Source organism: Perca fluviatilis, chromosome 12, assembly GCF_010015445.1.
Source record: "Perca fluviatilis chromosome 12, GENO_Pfluv_1.0, whole genome shotgun sequence".
Classification (NCBI taxonomy): domain Eukaryota; kingdom Metazoa; phylum Chordata; class Actinopteri; order Perciformes; family Percidae; genus Perca; species Perca fluviatilis.
This window is the reverse complement of record NC_053123.1, coordinates 12,245,210-12,261,439: the sequence shown is the minus strand read 5'-3', so window position 1 is coordinate 12,261,439 and position 16,230 is coordinate 12,245,210. Positions and strand designations below refer to the sequence as shown.

Genomic DNA, 16,230 nt, shown 5'->3' with positions numbered 1-16,230 from the left:
ATGCTGTTTAGCCAAAGTAATTTAACAGCCCTTTTAACCAACACATGCAATGTTGGTTATAGCGTATAGTGAACTGATAACCAATTCCACCCTCAGATTTCTCTGAACTTTTAAGGCTGCCATGACAACACTCGCCTTTTCCAAGTCTGACTATTGTTATTAAGGTCCATCACTCTCTTTCAATCTGTTTATCGTTAACCCCCTTCATTATTTACGTTTTTTTTCTTTCTTTCTTTCTTTCTTTTCTTTTCTTCCTTCTCTCCATTGTCACTTTTAATCTGCATCATTCCTATTTGAGGAACATGTGGAGGAATTTAGTGTGGAAGCGAGCACTGGAGTCCAGGAGGATACACAGGGTCTGGAAAGTCTCCCTGTCGTCAAGATGGTTCCCTGAGAACAGATGAAGGTGATTACAGTAATTCCTTTTTATACCGCTTTTCATTTGAAACCGAGGCACTGTGGAGGTATTCAAAGAACTATTGTGGGCAGTGGTTCCCAACATCTAGGAGTTGGGAGATAAATCTAGGTGGTCACAATATGATTAACAAAATGCAGTAGCAAAAAAAGAAGTTTTTTCTAGCTTTTCTCAAATCTACCTCAGTAAAACTTTCACTTACTTAAAAGCCAAAGAGGTTGGGAATTATATGTATATATACATACGAATTATGTGAATGTTTTTGAGAGTGGCAAGAATTTTCACTCAGTAAGTCTGAAATCACTCCAGTTTTTGTTTTTTTAATGGCATACTGGATGGCAAAACCCATTCTATAGCAGATAGAGCTTGAAACAGTTATGTTTTTTTCATAAATTCACATTAGCAGATAGTTAAATAATGTAATGAATGCACGACTCCAGATCTTTTATTGCCCATTAGCATGGGTGTCGATAAAATGGGTGCAAAAATTCAAGGAAGGACGTAATCAAAGGCAAACAAATGAGGGTTTGCTCTGGGTAGCGAAATTGAGACAAAAATGTTTTTGATAAATTAAGGTAAAATGAGCCTTTCCCAATAAAATCCCATCTGTCTGAGCTGTCACACATATGCACAGCCACCCATCACCCGTTTATTCTCTGGATACAGAATACATACATACAAACATACATACGTACACACATACATACATACATAATATAATTTATTTATGATTGTATATATCCACATCTGTAAATTTTGCATATTTTATTTGGTAACTATTTAAATCTGCCTGCCCCTCAACATTGTTTGCATCATCTGCCCATATGTTGTGATTTCCTTGTTTGTTTTGTCATTTTTCTTTCAATATTTTATTATTGTAGCTTTGCCCACCATTGTAATGCTGTATTTATTGTTTCTTCATACTTTTATGATTGCAATATCAAATAAGTGTGGTATTACTTGATGCAAGGAATTATTTTTCCTTTCAAGATAAATTTTTGGTACCACGAGTAAAGAACGAAAGAATGAAATAAAATTGAGCTGTCCCACCTCACCTGCAACAGAAAACTCAAAAAACTCCCTGGTGACTTCGGAAAACATGTTCTCCAGTTGTTGGATGAAGCCGAACCTTTCAGGAGCCGTGGTGAAGACATTGCAGATCTGCTGCACCATTTTCACTGCCCAGGACATGTGATAGCCGTCTTTCTCACACACCTAAGGATGAAGCCATACAAAACAGAAAACTGGACCAATATGCCTTTTTACAGCACAGATGTTGTCGTAGCTTTAATTAATGAAATTAACAATTTGTTAGTTAATAATAATTTCAATTAAGGTCAGGTCCAAGGTCCTGGTGTTGTGCACAGGTTACCTGGCATAGCTTACTGCTTTTCCTACCATGACCAGTGAAAATAAACAAGGCCAATTGGTCAAAAGATTTTTGATTAACATAAAGGAAATCAAGCATATAATAAAATGCAGTCAGGAGAAACAATTACAGACATAGTTAACAAAGAGAAATACCATCGTTTCCCTGTCTGCTGAAGCTATTCTGCACACTTGTCCTTAATCTATGTTCAATCTAATATGAATCAACTGTACAATGACTTTGTAGTCTAATTGCATCATATCAAATCAAATGAGAGATGGATAATGCTGGCCAATATCTGATTCACAACTAAATGCAAACTGACCAGTTTAACCATAAATAAGGCTTACATTTCTTTTCATTTATTCAGCTGATGATAAAATAACTAGTATTCTTACCAGTATGATGTACACAATGAGTCTGGAGGTCTCAAGAAGTCGTCTATTGACAGCCTTGCTGACTAGAACAGTGTAGCAGAGACTGCTGCCACACAGCACCAACAGACGAGCCACATTCTCCACATGCCACGGCTGAGGAATGACTGGAGATGACGAGGAGGAGGACAACCAAGGTGACGATCAGTTACATTTCTTATCACATGGGGTTAACACTAGAGGTGTGACGAGATCTCGTCCCACGCGACATTAAAATGTGACGAGACTTCTCATCACGGTAAAAATTGTCTCGCGATATCGGTCACAAGTGCAGACGCCGCCAGTAGATGAAGTCTGACGTGGTTGGTCTTATAATACATCTGGCTCGGACCTCTAAATTAGCATTGAAGATCCCCTGCCCGTTCGCCAAAGTTGACTCTGAGTTCACTTTTGCAGAGCGGTAGCAGAGTTGCAATTGTACAAAGCTGCCTCTAACGCTGGTAAAAAAGCCAGCGTTGGGCATCATGACTTTGCGAAAACATACACGCCACTTTCCTAAAGCCAAATGGCGTGTTATCTGTACGCATTTTGAGCTATCCACGTGTATGTCTATGCTGTATACAGCGGATGTAAACATACATCCACGAGAACGTGCCGTTATCGCTATTGCGACAACAACGTCACACAAAAAGCTTGGGTTTAGGAAAAGAACATTGGGAAAGGCTTTACTAACACTAAAAAAACGACAAAAACACGACGGTGACCAACGTCACACGCTTAGGAAAACAATAAATGGTTGGGTTTAGGAAAGAAACATTGGGGAAGGCTTAAAAAAAAATTATAATAATTAAAAAAAAAACAGTTGATAAACATGCCACATGCGGTACGCGAACCCGGCTCTCCTGGGTGAAAGTCCGGTGTTTTACCCATCTGCGGACTTACATCCTTTCATACTACTCGCAACGGCAATAATTCACCGTAATGTAGGTTAATGGTGGCCGAACGGCGTTGACAAACACGCTAAAAAGTGATTATGAGTCTTGATAACACGCCAAAATGGCATACAAATTACCGTGTCATCCATACGCCACTTTATGAGATCAGTCTGAGCATTAGAGGGTACGTCTTTCTTTCTCTCTCTCTCTCTCTCTCTCTCTCTCTCTCGCGTGCCCGACACACACACACACACACACAGACTGCAGCGTGCAGTTCAGTGTGACACTGACTCACGCAGATCGCTCCCTTTCTCTGTCTTTTTTTAAATTAATTGGAAGCAGAAAGCAAAACCTAACTTTACTTTTGAAACTAAATTTGAAAACAAATGTTCTCCCCTCGTCTTAAAATGGTCATAAATCAATACAAGAGCAGCCTAGTTCCTTGTATACTGCTGCAATAAAACGCTTGGTTACATTGTAACCTTGGTTCTCTGAGGAGAGACTATTTTTCCAGTCATATTTCTTAATTGTAGTTTTCTTTAAAATAGATTTAAAATCTTGTGTCTTGTCACGTCTCATGAGCTGAGTGTCTCGTCACACCCCTAGTTAACTACTATGTGTCTATCTGTGACATGAAAACATTTGAGAACCACGGAAGTATGATACCAATGAGCTCCTCCAAGATTGACAGCAGCGAATTGGTGCACTGGCCTTGGACTTCTAGTTTGCTGAAAAGCAGAAGGATGGCCCTGGCCAGGTCCCACAGAGCGCTGTGAGGCAGGCCCCTCTCCACCAGATCCTGCCAACCGAGGGAGCCTGCATGGAGGAGGGAACCTCACTTAATAACTGTGTTATACCACATCACAATAAAAAAATGCAGCCAAGTTCTCCAATACCAATGTACTGTAAGTTACCCAGGCCTCCTCCACCATAGTATGACACTATAAGTGGTTTATTTGGGCCTGATAATACATCTATACTTTGCTTTTAACTACTGAACACTTGTGGTAGTTCAACCCAATAGCCTTGTATTTTGTATTTTAATGAACATTTCAACATAATTATCAACCACGGCCAAGAGGTAGCAGTCATTTTTTTACTGATGAGAAATCTGGTACAGAAAGAAAATCATTTCAGGACAAAGCTCACCACTAACATACGATTTGTTGCATTTTTTAACTATACTGCACAGCGCTTTCTGTAGGCAAGGATTACAGTCTGATCGCGTTTTCAGAGTGGCAGTGTTAACAAATGCAGAAACATCATTCTCAACAAAAGAAAAATCAGCCCAATTACTTTGTTCTCATGAAGTCAAAAGAATACAAACCCAAATAACTGATTGCTTTCTTTAGGTATGAAAGTAATCTTACCCTCAGGCAGCAGAGGTCCATAGAGGATGAACAGTAAGTGTGCCTGGCTGACCATGGGCCAAGGTTTCAGGAGTTGCATTAGCCAGAACTGACATTCCGACTGGTTGGGCCATGGGTCCAACAGAACCTGACGGCAGAATAGACGGAGTTGCAGCTTTTGGTACCACCTCACCCCTGAGGACAGACAAACAAATTTAGAAACATGTTTTTTGTATTAGGTCCATTTAGGCTTTCACAAAGCTAAGCGTGCAACGCAGACTTCGCCAGGTTTTCACCAGGATTGTTTCATTTTTCTACAAAAAAAAACCCTGTTCTATATTCAGTAACATTTTCACTTTCAGAAACAGAAAAGCACACCTGGTTTTCCAGTAATGACTGCCTCCATTTTTTGCAGCAGATTTGCGAAGTCACAAAGGAAGTTGAAGACTCTGTGGCACTCCAGCTCATCCCAACCTGCGATCAGTGTCTGTAAAGTATTCAATAGAACACATCTAAATATTATATAAATAATATAACAGAAAAGAGTCATATTTCCCTGCTTACATGTTTTCAGGCACTCGGATGGGACACAAAGGGTATCATGATTGACATGATCTGTATTTCTATAAGGCCCTTACCTGGAGGAAGACTCCGTAGCTGGAGAAGCCAATGCAGTCTGGTGCCAAACACTGCTCCAACAGGAAGCATGGAATCTGAAACAGATCAGTGGGACAACTTTATTTATTTTGCCTCATCATGAACATAGATCAACAGATGTTAGGGCAGGATAACATATTGTTTCAACAACAACATTGCAATGTATACATGTGCAGCATTCCAAAGGATGTAAGGGAATGAGGCAAATTACACTATGTTACTAACCATTTAGCTTTTTCATGACTAGTCTTAAATACTCTATAAATCTAATCCATCAGATAAATTAAACCATTTAGCCTGGTGTAATTACATGTTCTTTGTTTATGTGACATTTAATACAACACATTATCTAATCTTGCTTGTCCTCTCACCTCTCCTTTTCTTACCTGTGAAAACTTGCTAAAGATAAACTTTAACCTGTCCTTTGTTGGTAGCAACAGGGTACATCTCTTGAATAACAAACCTAAGACATTGAACACAAAAGCATATTAGAATACAAAAATACTAATTCTGGTCTTTCCTATCCCTTCACTTGACAAGGTAGCTTATCCCAAGTACTGTGTGGTGATCATTCAAGTGTATGTTAAATGCTGAGAGAGGCTGATATGCCTGACACAGATCAACAGAATGTAAGTTATAAATTCGCCATATACCGTCTGGAGAAGATCTATACAAGATCAAACATTCAGCTTACATGCCAATGCATTGCCACTTACCCAGGTCTCTGTAATGTCCGATAATGGATCTCTGTTCAAGGCAGGTGGAGTGGTGAAAGCTTTGAATGATCGTTTTATTCTTCCAGGCCAGTGTGGAGATGTAGTTCATAATGTATCTAGTGATTTCCTTGGACACCATGCTGAACACACTGATCTCCACCTCTGACAAACACAAACATGTTTGAAATATTTGAAAATATACTGATTTTCAAATAATATGAACACATATTGTTTTCTTTACTAACTTACTAACCGGTATATCTTTTGGTATTTGGTACTTGTGTACACTGTGTATGCAAACCACAATATTATTGATTATATTATTGATCATCAGACATGGGGGACTCGAGTCACATGACTTGACTCGAGTTGGAAATTTTAGGACTTGAGACTTGCTTGATAAACATTCATAAAAGACTCGACTTGACTTTGACTTGATATTCATGACTTGAGACCTGACTTAGACTTGAGTCTAATGACTTGAAATGACTTGACTTTCTGTTTAATAAATATATATATTTTTTTTTCCCTCTGATATTGAGGAGGAGTAAACGTTACGATTTTATTGCTGTTGCATGCACAGAAACCGTTGATATGATGACGCGCCACACGGCGGAAGACCGTCAGTAAATGAGACTGGCAACGGATAGTAACTTAATGTCATGGACCCCTATGCACCGAAAAAATAATAAAGTTTGGCTATAAGGATACACATCTGAAAATCTTCGACTACAACCACCACCACGTTGAATTTCATCAGACAATTCAAATCGGGAGAGATTCGGGTTCCTGTCCCCACATTCAGCTGAACCACTATTTGGACGTTTATGTACAGTTTAGTTTTCGGGCCATGAATAAGCACACCCTCCCCTCTTTGTTCAAGGTGGCGGTAAGAGCGAATAAAACTACGCACACACATACATACATATTACACACACAACACAAACTGCAATCTCTCTCTCTCTCTCTCTCTCTCTCTCTCTCTCTCTCTCTCTTCACACACACACACACACACATGCAGACGTAAGTATGTGTATAAAGCTAGGCACACATACACACACAACACACTGCACGCTCACACACACGCACATATTCACTCACCAATATTATTAACTTTTCACTCTCTCTCTCAAACATGCACACATTCACTCACAAATACACTGACAAATATATTGTATTCATTCCATGTGATAAATACACTCAGTCAATCTCTCCAAATTACACAAAGGTGGTGGGATTCAGCTTCTCTTAAAGAATGTTTTTTTTTTTCTTCTTTAAGAGAAGGAAAGGTTAAAGAATGTGTTTCTGTCCCATAAAAGTGAGGCATGTTTAAAGAATATTATTTGACTTAGAAACCATTATACTTGAATTGTTTGAATGAATTTCATGATTTGATGAATTTCATGATTTGATGCCATGTTTGAGGCATACTGAACAAATATGTATGTTGATTTATTGTTGGCCTAATATCAGTTTTAGGCTGTGCTTTTCCATCTGTATAAATTTAAACTGTTCAGATGTATGTGTCTTGGACGCAATGTCTTTTGAATATTGAGTAGGAAAAAATGCAAATAAAACTCCAGCAGTTTATAACCACTGTCTTTAGCTTGTTTAAAAATGGAAACTTTTGTATGACTTGACTTGTGACTTGCTTGACCAAAGCTATGACTTCACTTGACTTGCTTGATTGTCACAAAAATGATTTGGACTTGCTTGAGACTTGAAGGTTAAGACTTGAGACTTGCTTGTGATTTGCCCATGTTAAAATATCCAATGACTGCTGATAGACACTTAACAAAGCACCGTAAAATATCAGGACATTAATCTGTTCTTATCCCCAGAAGAAATGTAGTTCAGAAGCAAAGGTACTTAAGGTTAGTCAGCAAAATACGTGAAAGTTTCAATCACACTCTGAAGGGCATGTAGTGAACGTTATTAGGTTATGTTAGGCTAACCAGTTGCACCTACCAGATAGTTTATCCAGGATCATGTCAAACACCTCTGACGGGAGCCTGTAGAAGAAGCTACCGCTGGTGTTACACTGGCTGCGGGTCATGATGGTTCTGGTTGGACGGGGCCGATGATGAGTCCTCTTGCGGGATTTGTGTGTCTGTGTGTAGATCCCAGCATTTCTGGAGGCTTTCCTAACCATTACCATCGCCGCTGAATTGACTGTATTAAACAAGATAAGGCACATTTGACTCTCAAGGTAACCTAACGTTAGCTAAAACCACAGTTTCACAGAAAAAGCAGAGCTATGCTAGCTAAGTCTATATAGCTAACGCTAGCTAGCCAACCTAAAGTTAACTTAGCTAGCTTCTTTAGCGTTTCGATTTTCGATTTCATTAACTTTATGTAGTCGTAGCTGGGACACAGGAATACAACGTTAAAGCAATAGAGTATCTTACCAATAATTAACTTAGTAACGTTAATATCGATATGCAGCAAATGTCATCTGTAAAAGTCGAGCCAGCTGTGTGCCCGCTGGCAATGATACAACGGCGCGAAATAAATAACTTTACTGGCTAGTCTTCATATGAAAAAAAAAAAAGATTCTCCGTCGATACATGGGAAGTATCCTTAAAATACATTATTAACTACAAGTAAGGTAAATAATTCAAAATGTCACGAAAGTAACGTTTAAGGCAAGGAAGTATTAGCAGTGGCTAATATTCACTAAAGTGAAGAAAAAGTAGCACAACACTACTGGCGTTAATTGTAAAGGTTTTTATGTGTAGTATTATTGTAGTAGCTAGCTAACGTTATAGTGGGTGGTCCAGGTAACACTAGGCCTGCTTAACCATCAGTCGGTTACACTAAGGAAACAATTATAGTGCTGCTTACAGTAATGTTTAATGAGCTTCATGGAAGAAAAGTGTGCTTGAATTTGCTAAGTATTTTCCCTGACATGTAATACAGCCTCCCATAATATACTGTATTCAGAGTTCAAAATTAACTTTTTCGTTCACCAGCCAAATGGCTAGTGAATGTTCCAATTTTAACAACCACTCAATAGATTACCCTGTTTTTTTGGCTGGTGAGTGAAAATCTACCAGCCACTTGCATATTTTACCAGCATTTCTTTTACTGTCTATATGGCATTTGCCTGGTAACGTTAAATGGTGCTAATTTGAACCCTGACTAATAATAGTACACTATATTTACAGTACATCCCGGCTCTTTTTCTCACTTTTTGTTTTTGTAAGGTGGCTTTTTCACAAAATTATTTTGTGTTGGTTACATGGCCTTGTCCCAATAACGTTTTCTCAAATATCAAATAGTCATGAAGCAGTAACAGATTGCTCTTGAAGTTTAGTGGCCTCACGTAACTCCCATCATTGCTCCACCCAACCTTGACCTCAGCAGAGAGGTTTAATCAGCCAGAATGGCCGAGACCTGTGTGGGAGTGCAGGGCCTTTATATGCTAGTTTGTACTATATTTTGAGAATGTTGTGTATGTGCATATTGTTGGAAAGGTTAGACAGTGCAGTACAAAAAGAGTGCAGCTTTTCAGACCTCTGAAGAACATAAAACACTACAAAAATGAAGACCTGTACTGTACACATGATTATGGTTGTGTTAACCTCCAGCACTGTGCACAACAGACCAGCTATGCTCAGCTGCTAATCATGGGATTATTCTGCTTAACTAAGACTATTAAGTGTTCCACATTCAAATGGCGTCTCCCACAGGCAGACCTCGGAGAGGATCATCCCTTCACTATAGAGCTCTTACAGAGAACTGAATACTACACAGGGGACCCAGTGGAAGGGCCGGGAAAATGCCCTTGTATACCAACAGGATGTCACGGTAGGTTACACTTGGGGCACAGAGGGAGAGAGAGAGAACTGCGAAGGAAGAAGATGGACCTCAGAGGAACCCAGAGATAAAACTATAGTTTTAAATTACCTCACCTGGCTTGCAGGACACAAACATACATTACCACATCACTATCAAGTACAGTTTGGCTATCAACTTTGCAGTGCTTTTACTGTTTAAAGGGTAACTACCGTTTTTTTCTAACTGGGCCCTATTTTCATATGCCTGCTGATCGACCATAATTGTAGTTAATATATTCATGTTTTTCTACAAGTTGCTTACCAGTGTATTGATTTTTTTTTTTTATTTTGTCCATTAATCATTCAGAAGATGTGGAGATGCAGAGAGCTGAATTATTGAGACAAAAACAGCACAACCAATGAGGACAATATCTCTTCTGTGTGTCTCTGCTTGGCAACACAGCTCTGCCTCCGGGTTCACGGGTTGATCTGTCTGGAGCAACAAGCCATCACTGGGACCGTCTCTCATGTCATCTCTGACATGATGCTCCTGATGCTGACAGGGATAATGATGATGATGATGATGATATCTAACACTGCCCAGTCACATATCTGACAATCCTGCAGCACAGACGCATATTCCTTGTCCGTTGAGGCAGCAGCAGAGACATAAGGAGCTGGTCAGTGTGGAATCAGTGCCAATGGCCCTATTTATCTGGAAGTGTACCGTCTGGACACCTGTGACCATGGCTCTGTAGTCCTCGTGTGACCTTTTTGGTGAGTATCCAAATGTGGAGAGTTTTTACTAAATATTCAAATGCGAAAGGTTAAGCATCGTAGACATTGCAATTGGCAAGTAACGAAACATTTTGAACAATGGATATTGCATTGGCTTTGCTCTTGGGTGGGCTAATATGTGGGCAAACCAACATGAAACACGATGCTTGTCACAGCCTTGCCTTTGTTTCTGTTGCTCACTTGTCATGCCTTCAGTGTAGTCAATCATTGAGTAAACACAATGAGGCTTGTATCTGTGATATTTTACGAGGCCCCAACAGTGTCAGGTCTAACTGAACAATAATCAGGCTTTATAAACAGCCTCTGTTCTCTGGGGAAGTTAAAACAATGCATCTGTATGAGCAGCACAGTTTGGTTTCATTGCTTTCAAATTTAAAGTCGCTCTGTTTCCTTCTTGCGGGGAATTTTGCATTTAAGTGGGTAAGTGATAATTTGCCAGTTCATTAAAAAATATTTTCATGGTTGACATTGTAATTTTTTGGGTGTTTTCATTGAGTTTCTTACTAAATACTAGGCAATTGTGGATTTTTTACTGCCATGTGTGGATTTCAAAATGTACAAGTGAGTGCCAGGTGATCTCAGTACAGAGATTAAATTGGACATAATATAAGTCGGTCAATTGTTACAACATAAATCACCACTGTCCCTCATTGTCACAGTTTCACCTGGAAGTGCTAATCAAGTCATTCAGTCCCTCCTCTCAAATACTCTGCAGATCTGTGAAAATGTTCAAAGTTAGTTGTTTATAACAGTACTCTCAGCTTGGGTGGTTTCTGTAAATCTTTAATTTCCTCTCTCTCTCTCTCTCTCTCTCTCTCTCTCTCTCTCTCCTTTTTCTGAGGGGGTGGTGGGGGGCTTAACAAATAGACTGCTGTGGTTTGCCCTCCAGAGGAGAGCGGTAAACAGGTGAAGCTGAACACTGCTCTCATTAGTTACAGATGCAGACACCTGCCACTCACCAGAGAGTTTCCACAGCTTTTTCTGCCCGCACAACAGAGACACTTGAGAAATGGCTCAGACTCTGTGACTGGATGTAAGCTCAGTGGAATTTACTGTACTGCTGGAGACCATGCAGATAACAGGAGGAATCCAGCCTCATCTTCAGCCTGGGGGACTGTAGTTTTGTTCTGAAAGTGTTTCTTTTTTTAATGTGTTTCTGTGTGTTGATTTTCCTTTTTTTTACTTATGTTATCTGTGGATTTCCATGTATATTCATGAGCCTACTTAGTGATATATGCATTTTGAAATATCCAAATGTCCATAATGTCCATAAATAGTCTCTTTCTATTAGGGCTAGAGCGTTTATTGGCCCTGGCCGATTATCGGGCCGTTTTTTGGCAGTTTGCAGATTATCTGTATTGCCGTTTTATATGCCTGACGAACATTCAAAATTCTTAATTTTGACTTAAAGATTTTTTTATTTTTTATTTTCAGTGTAAATGAATATTGGTTCTAAATATCGGTTTCATTAACTACTAATAATCAGTATCGGCCTTGAAAAAATGGTCGATCCCTACCTTCTAGCTCATCAACAGTGGTTTCAAACTGTAACTTTGTACTTTGCAGTTTGACCATCTGTCCGAGTTGGCAAATCATGGCCAGTATGGTGGTTCAACTCCTTGGCTTCTTCTTGGGGCTGTTGGGGTTTGCAGGAACTGTTGTTGCAACTCTGCTCCCCCACTGGCGCAGCACAGCCTATATGGGCTCCAACATCACCACAGCCACCGTCTACATGAAAGGCCTGTGGATGGAGTGTGTATGGCACAGTACCGGCATTTACCAATGTGAGCTGTACAGATCTCTACTGGCACTGCCACGCGACCTGCAGGTACTACACATTCACATTGGTCCGAAAATACAATGAATTTGAAGATACTTCTTTTGACTCAAACATTTTATAGACAAAACAGTTAATTGATTAATCAAGAAAAATATTCAAGGTGAATCATTCCTTAGTTAGTTATAGATAGATAGATAGATAGATAGATAGATAGATAGATAGATAGATAGATAGATAGATAGATAGCCTTTATTGTCATTGTACATAGTAACATACAATGAAATTTGGAGATTTCGTTGTATGTTACTATGGTCTGGTATGACCAAGTAGTGCAGTTGCAGTTTTCTAACCCTACAGGCTAGACTCTGAATCTTTTTTTTAATCCCGATGTTAAGTGCTTGTCTGTTCTCTTCCACATTAGGCTGCCCGGGCGCTCATGGTGCTCTCTTGCGTCACCTCTGTCCTGGCATCTCTGCTGTCTGTGCTGGGGATGAAGTGTACCCGCTTCGCCCGTGACTCGTTAATCAAGTCTCCCCTGCTGCTAAGTGGGGGGATTTGTTTTCTCTGTGCGGGCCTGCTCTGCCTGATCACCGTGTCCTGGACCACAAACGATGTCATCATGGATTTCTATGACCCCTTCCTTCCCAGCGGGCTGAGGTATGAGATTGGCCTGGCCGTGTACCTCGGTTACGCATCGGCCTGCCTTAGTCTGACTGGAGGATTGGTGCTATGCTGGAGCAGCAGTGGTGGCAGGTCACAGAGGCCCCGCCATATGCAGAGGAATCAACCATTATCACCTCCCCCTGCCTTCAACCACATTTACCCTCCTGCTCCACCCTACAAGCCCCCTGAGGCCCTGAAGGACAGTCATGCTCCTTCACTTTGCTCCCTTTCCAGCAGTGGCTATAGGCTCAATAACTACGTCTAGGAAACCCAAAAACTGCAAAACCATGGGGACTGTTATGAATGAAAAAGATGCTGCATAGACCAAAACAGTCAACTAAACATTTCTCCAACATTTTTTAATATATCTTAACAAGTATTTAGCCTCCTCTCTACCATAAAACAAGTTTAAAAAACAGTATTTTACATCACCATGTTTGACCAAAAGTCTGATTTTGAAAGGATATCACAATGTGACACACTGCTCAGGCTTTCCTCTAACAGGACCAGATCTGAGAGCCTAACAAAGCGTACAGTGTGTGAGAGAGAATAGAGACCTCAAACCTGTTGACCTCCTGCTATGTACCTGAAGGACCAGAAGGTGGCAACATTTTACTGCAGATAGCTACAGAAAAGACTATAAACACACTGTAACACACATGTTAATGGATCTGCTATTTTTCTGTCACTTCCTTGCTGTAGCCTACTTTCTAGTTGGGGTTAACTTTTTTTCTGAAAGCCAATTCAAATATAATAATTATTTCAAAGGTAGTGGATGATATCTTATCTCAGTATTCAATATTTTCATGCCAAAGAAAATAAAAAAAATAAACAAAGGCATTTTCTGATGATTTAGACATAGCTTAGTACTTTATAGAAATACTTGTTGTTTTTATAAGCATTTTTCAAAGCACATATTTTGACATGTCAAAGTAAAAAAAAAAAAAGAGACACACAGCTGTTATTAATGAGATTAATTGACCTGGGTTGCTGGGATACTTAGATGGAACAGAACTATCGTTAACAGTATTAGTTCCACCTGTGCTTTTCCTGCTATGGCAAGTCCAAACATCTGCTGTGACAATAGGCCTGGGCGATATGGAGAAAATCAAAAATCACGATAATTTTGATCAAATACCTCGATATCGATACTGCAACAATATTGTAGTGTTGACTATTGGTGCTTTCACAAAATATTTACACAATGAGATTTTATATAAATATTCATCAGTAATGTGGATATATTGACTAAGTGGATAAGGGCAAATAGAACAGTTACAACAGTCTGGTAAGTTCAGAAAAGTACATCACTTTATTGTAATGCAGCCTTTAAAACCAGGAAAAGACTATACTTATGCCATATTACGATATCCAAAATCTAAGACAATATCTAGTCTCATATCACGATATCAATATAATATCGATATATTGCCCAGCTCTATGTGACAAAGACCTACAGTAGGTGACATAGTGACACTTTTTGCCCTAAAACCCAGTGTTGATTATTTACAGTTTAACACCTAGGAAACCTTACTGCAGTTATGACCACCATACTGTCAAATTTTAAAGGTGCGCTAAGTGATGTGACACGTTTTTTAGGCTACAACATTTTTTGTCACATACAGCAAACATCTCCTCACTATCTACTAGCTGCATGTCCCCTGAACACACTGTAAAAAAACGTGGTCTCTGTAGACAGCCCAGGCTCCACAAACGGCAACAAAAACAAACTGCCCCAACCTGCCCCACAAACCATAACAAACAATGTTCCAGCCAATAACTGACAAGATAGTTGTTGGTTGAGTCATGAATACGCATTGTGGAAGTAGCCTACGTGCTAACGCTGCTGGAGTGATGGCTCAACCAGCTCACGTGTGTTCAGGGGACAGGCAGCTAGCAGATAGTGAGGAGAGGTTTGCTGTATGTGACGAAAAAATGTGTAGCCTAAAAAACGCGTCACATCACTTAGAGTACCTTTAATTCTCATGTATAGTTACATTAAGAATACATTTTGTGAAGCAAAAGAAAGCCACTGGATGGCGACATAGGTCTTCTGAGAAGGCAGCCTAAAGCCTGAGCTTCTTTTTATTCATTTAGACTACATCGTTAATGGTGAAAATGGTATAGACTAGATATTAGCCCTTTCTATGAATTATCTAACATGGAGCCTGAGCCCTTAAGTCATATGTGTGAAATATCAATTATTCTCATTCCTGGATGCTGAATTCTAAGTCATTTGTGACTCTTCTAAAGCTTCTCCAGCTGCTTGCCTATAACTACCTGTAACACTGTGGACATGTTTCTGAGGCTTACTGTTAGAAAACCTTCCAATTAGGAGATGCCCTCCATCTGGCAGCCTGTCAGCCACACATACATTCAATTAGAGGATGTGCTGCAATTCAAGCAAGTCATTTATTTTATTCCCAGCAGTCAGACTAGTCAGTATCAACATCTTGACACAGAGAAGCTCATTTATACTGCTAGTAAAGCACAAATAATGATTTCTATTTCTGTTTTGGTTTTTTTAAGTTTGGAATTCAGTAAAGGAAAATACTTGTACTTATGCTTGTGAAAATGAACTGTTCCAAAAAAAAAAAAAAAACATGTAAATGCAGAAGTATCACAAGATAGAAAAGGCTTCACACCAAAGCAAATTAAAAAATTATATTAAGGCCACAAACTAAATACTCCATAATGAGTAGTACTAGTAAATGTTTCTTTTATGGCCTGTGGGCGATTAGTTTTCACATTTCAGCACCATGGACAGTGGTCTGAATGCTCCAAGGAAACCTCATGTAGTGGGATAATAGATGTTGTAGTAGGGACTGTAGAGCCTTTATTACTGCTCCAGTTGTGGTTTGAAGGCAGTCTATATGAGGTAACATCTTTTACGAGGTGTATATACATAGATATATGTAGCATATAAATAGTCGCTCACGTGATGCACTTCTTTGATTATTTTAAACATCTTTATGTGATAAAAAAGAGTTGTAGCCTTTTAAAAGAATTGTTCTTCAAGACTGGATTTGGTGACATACGACTTCAAGTCTACTCAAAGTGAACAAAATAATGTCATGTGAGTCGCCATTGCTCATTCCTTGTGACTCTATTTATACAAAGTTGGTTTGAACGTTTGGATATTTAAATGCAAAAGCTTGTGAGTGGAGTGATGTTCTTGGACAAAAAAGGCGTCAGAGCTGCATGCGTAAGATGGATGCTAAAATGAAAAAAGTAATCCTATGTGGGGCTTACACCTTCAGCATTACCACCATACAGCCAGCGTTTGCAGAATAAACGCGAAGTGCTTTAATCGCGAAGCAAGATCGTAAATCAGGCCTGAAATGTAACCTGGCAGAGTAAAGGTTTCATCCATTGCCAATATGATATTATGATAT

General features: G+C 39.5%; 2 protein-coding genes across 9 annotated transcripts; one reads left to right on the top strand and one right to left on the bottom strand.

Annotated features, from left to right (window-relative positions):
- Positions 1–182: 182 nt before the first annotated feature.
- Positions 183–8,336, bottom strand: LOC120570413 (F-box only protein 47-like). 2 transcript variants are annotated; one of them, XM_039818745.1, is made up of 11 exons: positions 8,224–8,336; positions 7,784–7,987; positions 5,816–5,977; positions 5,486–5,562; positions 5,081–5,155; positions 4,821–4,929; positions 4,464–4,637; positions 3,760–3,909; positions 2,183–2,325; positions 1,471–1,630; positions 183–390 (listed from the first exon to the last, which is right to left on the bottom strand). In XM_039818745.1, exons 2-11 carry the CDS (start codon positions 7,971–7,973, stop codon positions 290–292), a joined length of 1,341 nt encoding a protein of 446 aa, XP_039674679.1. In that variant the 5' UTR covers positions 7,974–7,987; positions 8,224–8,336; the 3' UTR covers positions 183–289. The 2 variants fall into 2 exon arrangements, with proteins under 2 accessions (XP_039674679.1, XP_039674677.1); XM_039818743.1 differs by lacking the exon at positions 8,224–8,336 and having other exon boundaries at positions 7,784–8,019.
- Positions 7,938–13,671, top strand: LOC120570414 (claudin-14-like). Of its 7 annotated transcripts, none has more exons than XM_039818746.1 (5): positions 7,938–8,024; positions 9,508–9,625; positions 9,962–10,371; positions 11,959–12,220; positions 12,594–13,671. In XM_039818746.1, exons 4-5 carry the CDS (start codon positions 11,987–11,989, stop codon positions 13,098–13,100), a joined length of 741 nt encoding a protein of 246 aa, XP_039674680.1. In that variant the 5' UTR covers positions 7,938–8,024; positions 9,508–9,625; positions 9,962–10,371; positions 11,959–11,986; the 3' UTR covers positions 13,101–13,671. The 7 variants fall into 7 exon arrangements, with proteins under 7 accessions (XP_039674680.1, XP_039674681.1, XP_039674686.1 ...); XM_039818747.1 differs by lacking the exon at positions 7,938–8,024 and adding an exon at positions 8,348–8,423; XM_039818752.1 differs by lacking the exon at positions 7,938–8,024 and having other exon boundaries at positions 9,195–9,625; positions 10,058–10,371.
- Positions 13,672–16,230: the final 2,559 nt, after the last annotated feature.

Excerpts from the sequence above, each read along its gene's own strand:
- LOC120570413 (XM_039818743.1), bottom strand. The coding sequence starts at position 8,012 with ATGTGCCTTATCTTGTTTAATACAGTCAATTCAGCGGCGATGGTAATG. Across the intron at positions 3,910-4,463 it reads TGGACCTCTGCTGCCTGAGG|GCTCCCTCGGTTGGCAGGAT; the intron begins GTAAGATTACTT and ends TCCTCCATGCAG. Across the intron at positions 2,326-3,759 it reads AATCTTGGAGGAGCTCATTG|TCATTCCTCAGCCGTGGCAT; the intron begins GTATCATACTTC and ends CGTCATCTCCAG.
- LOC120570414 (XM_039818746.1), top strand. The coding sequence starts at position 11,987 with ATGGCCAGTATGGTGGTTCAACTCCTTGGCTTCTTCTTGGGGCTGTTG. Across the intron at positions 12,221-12,593 it reads CACTGCCACGCGACCTGCAG|GCTGCCCGGGCGCTCATGGT; the intron begins GTACTACACATT and ends CTTCCACATTAG.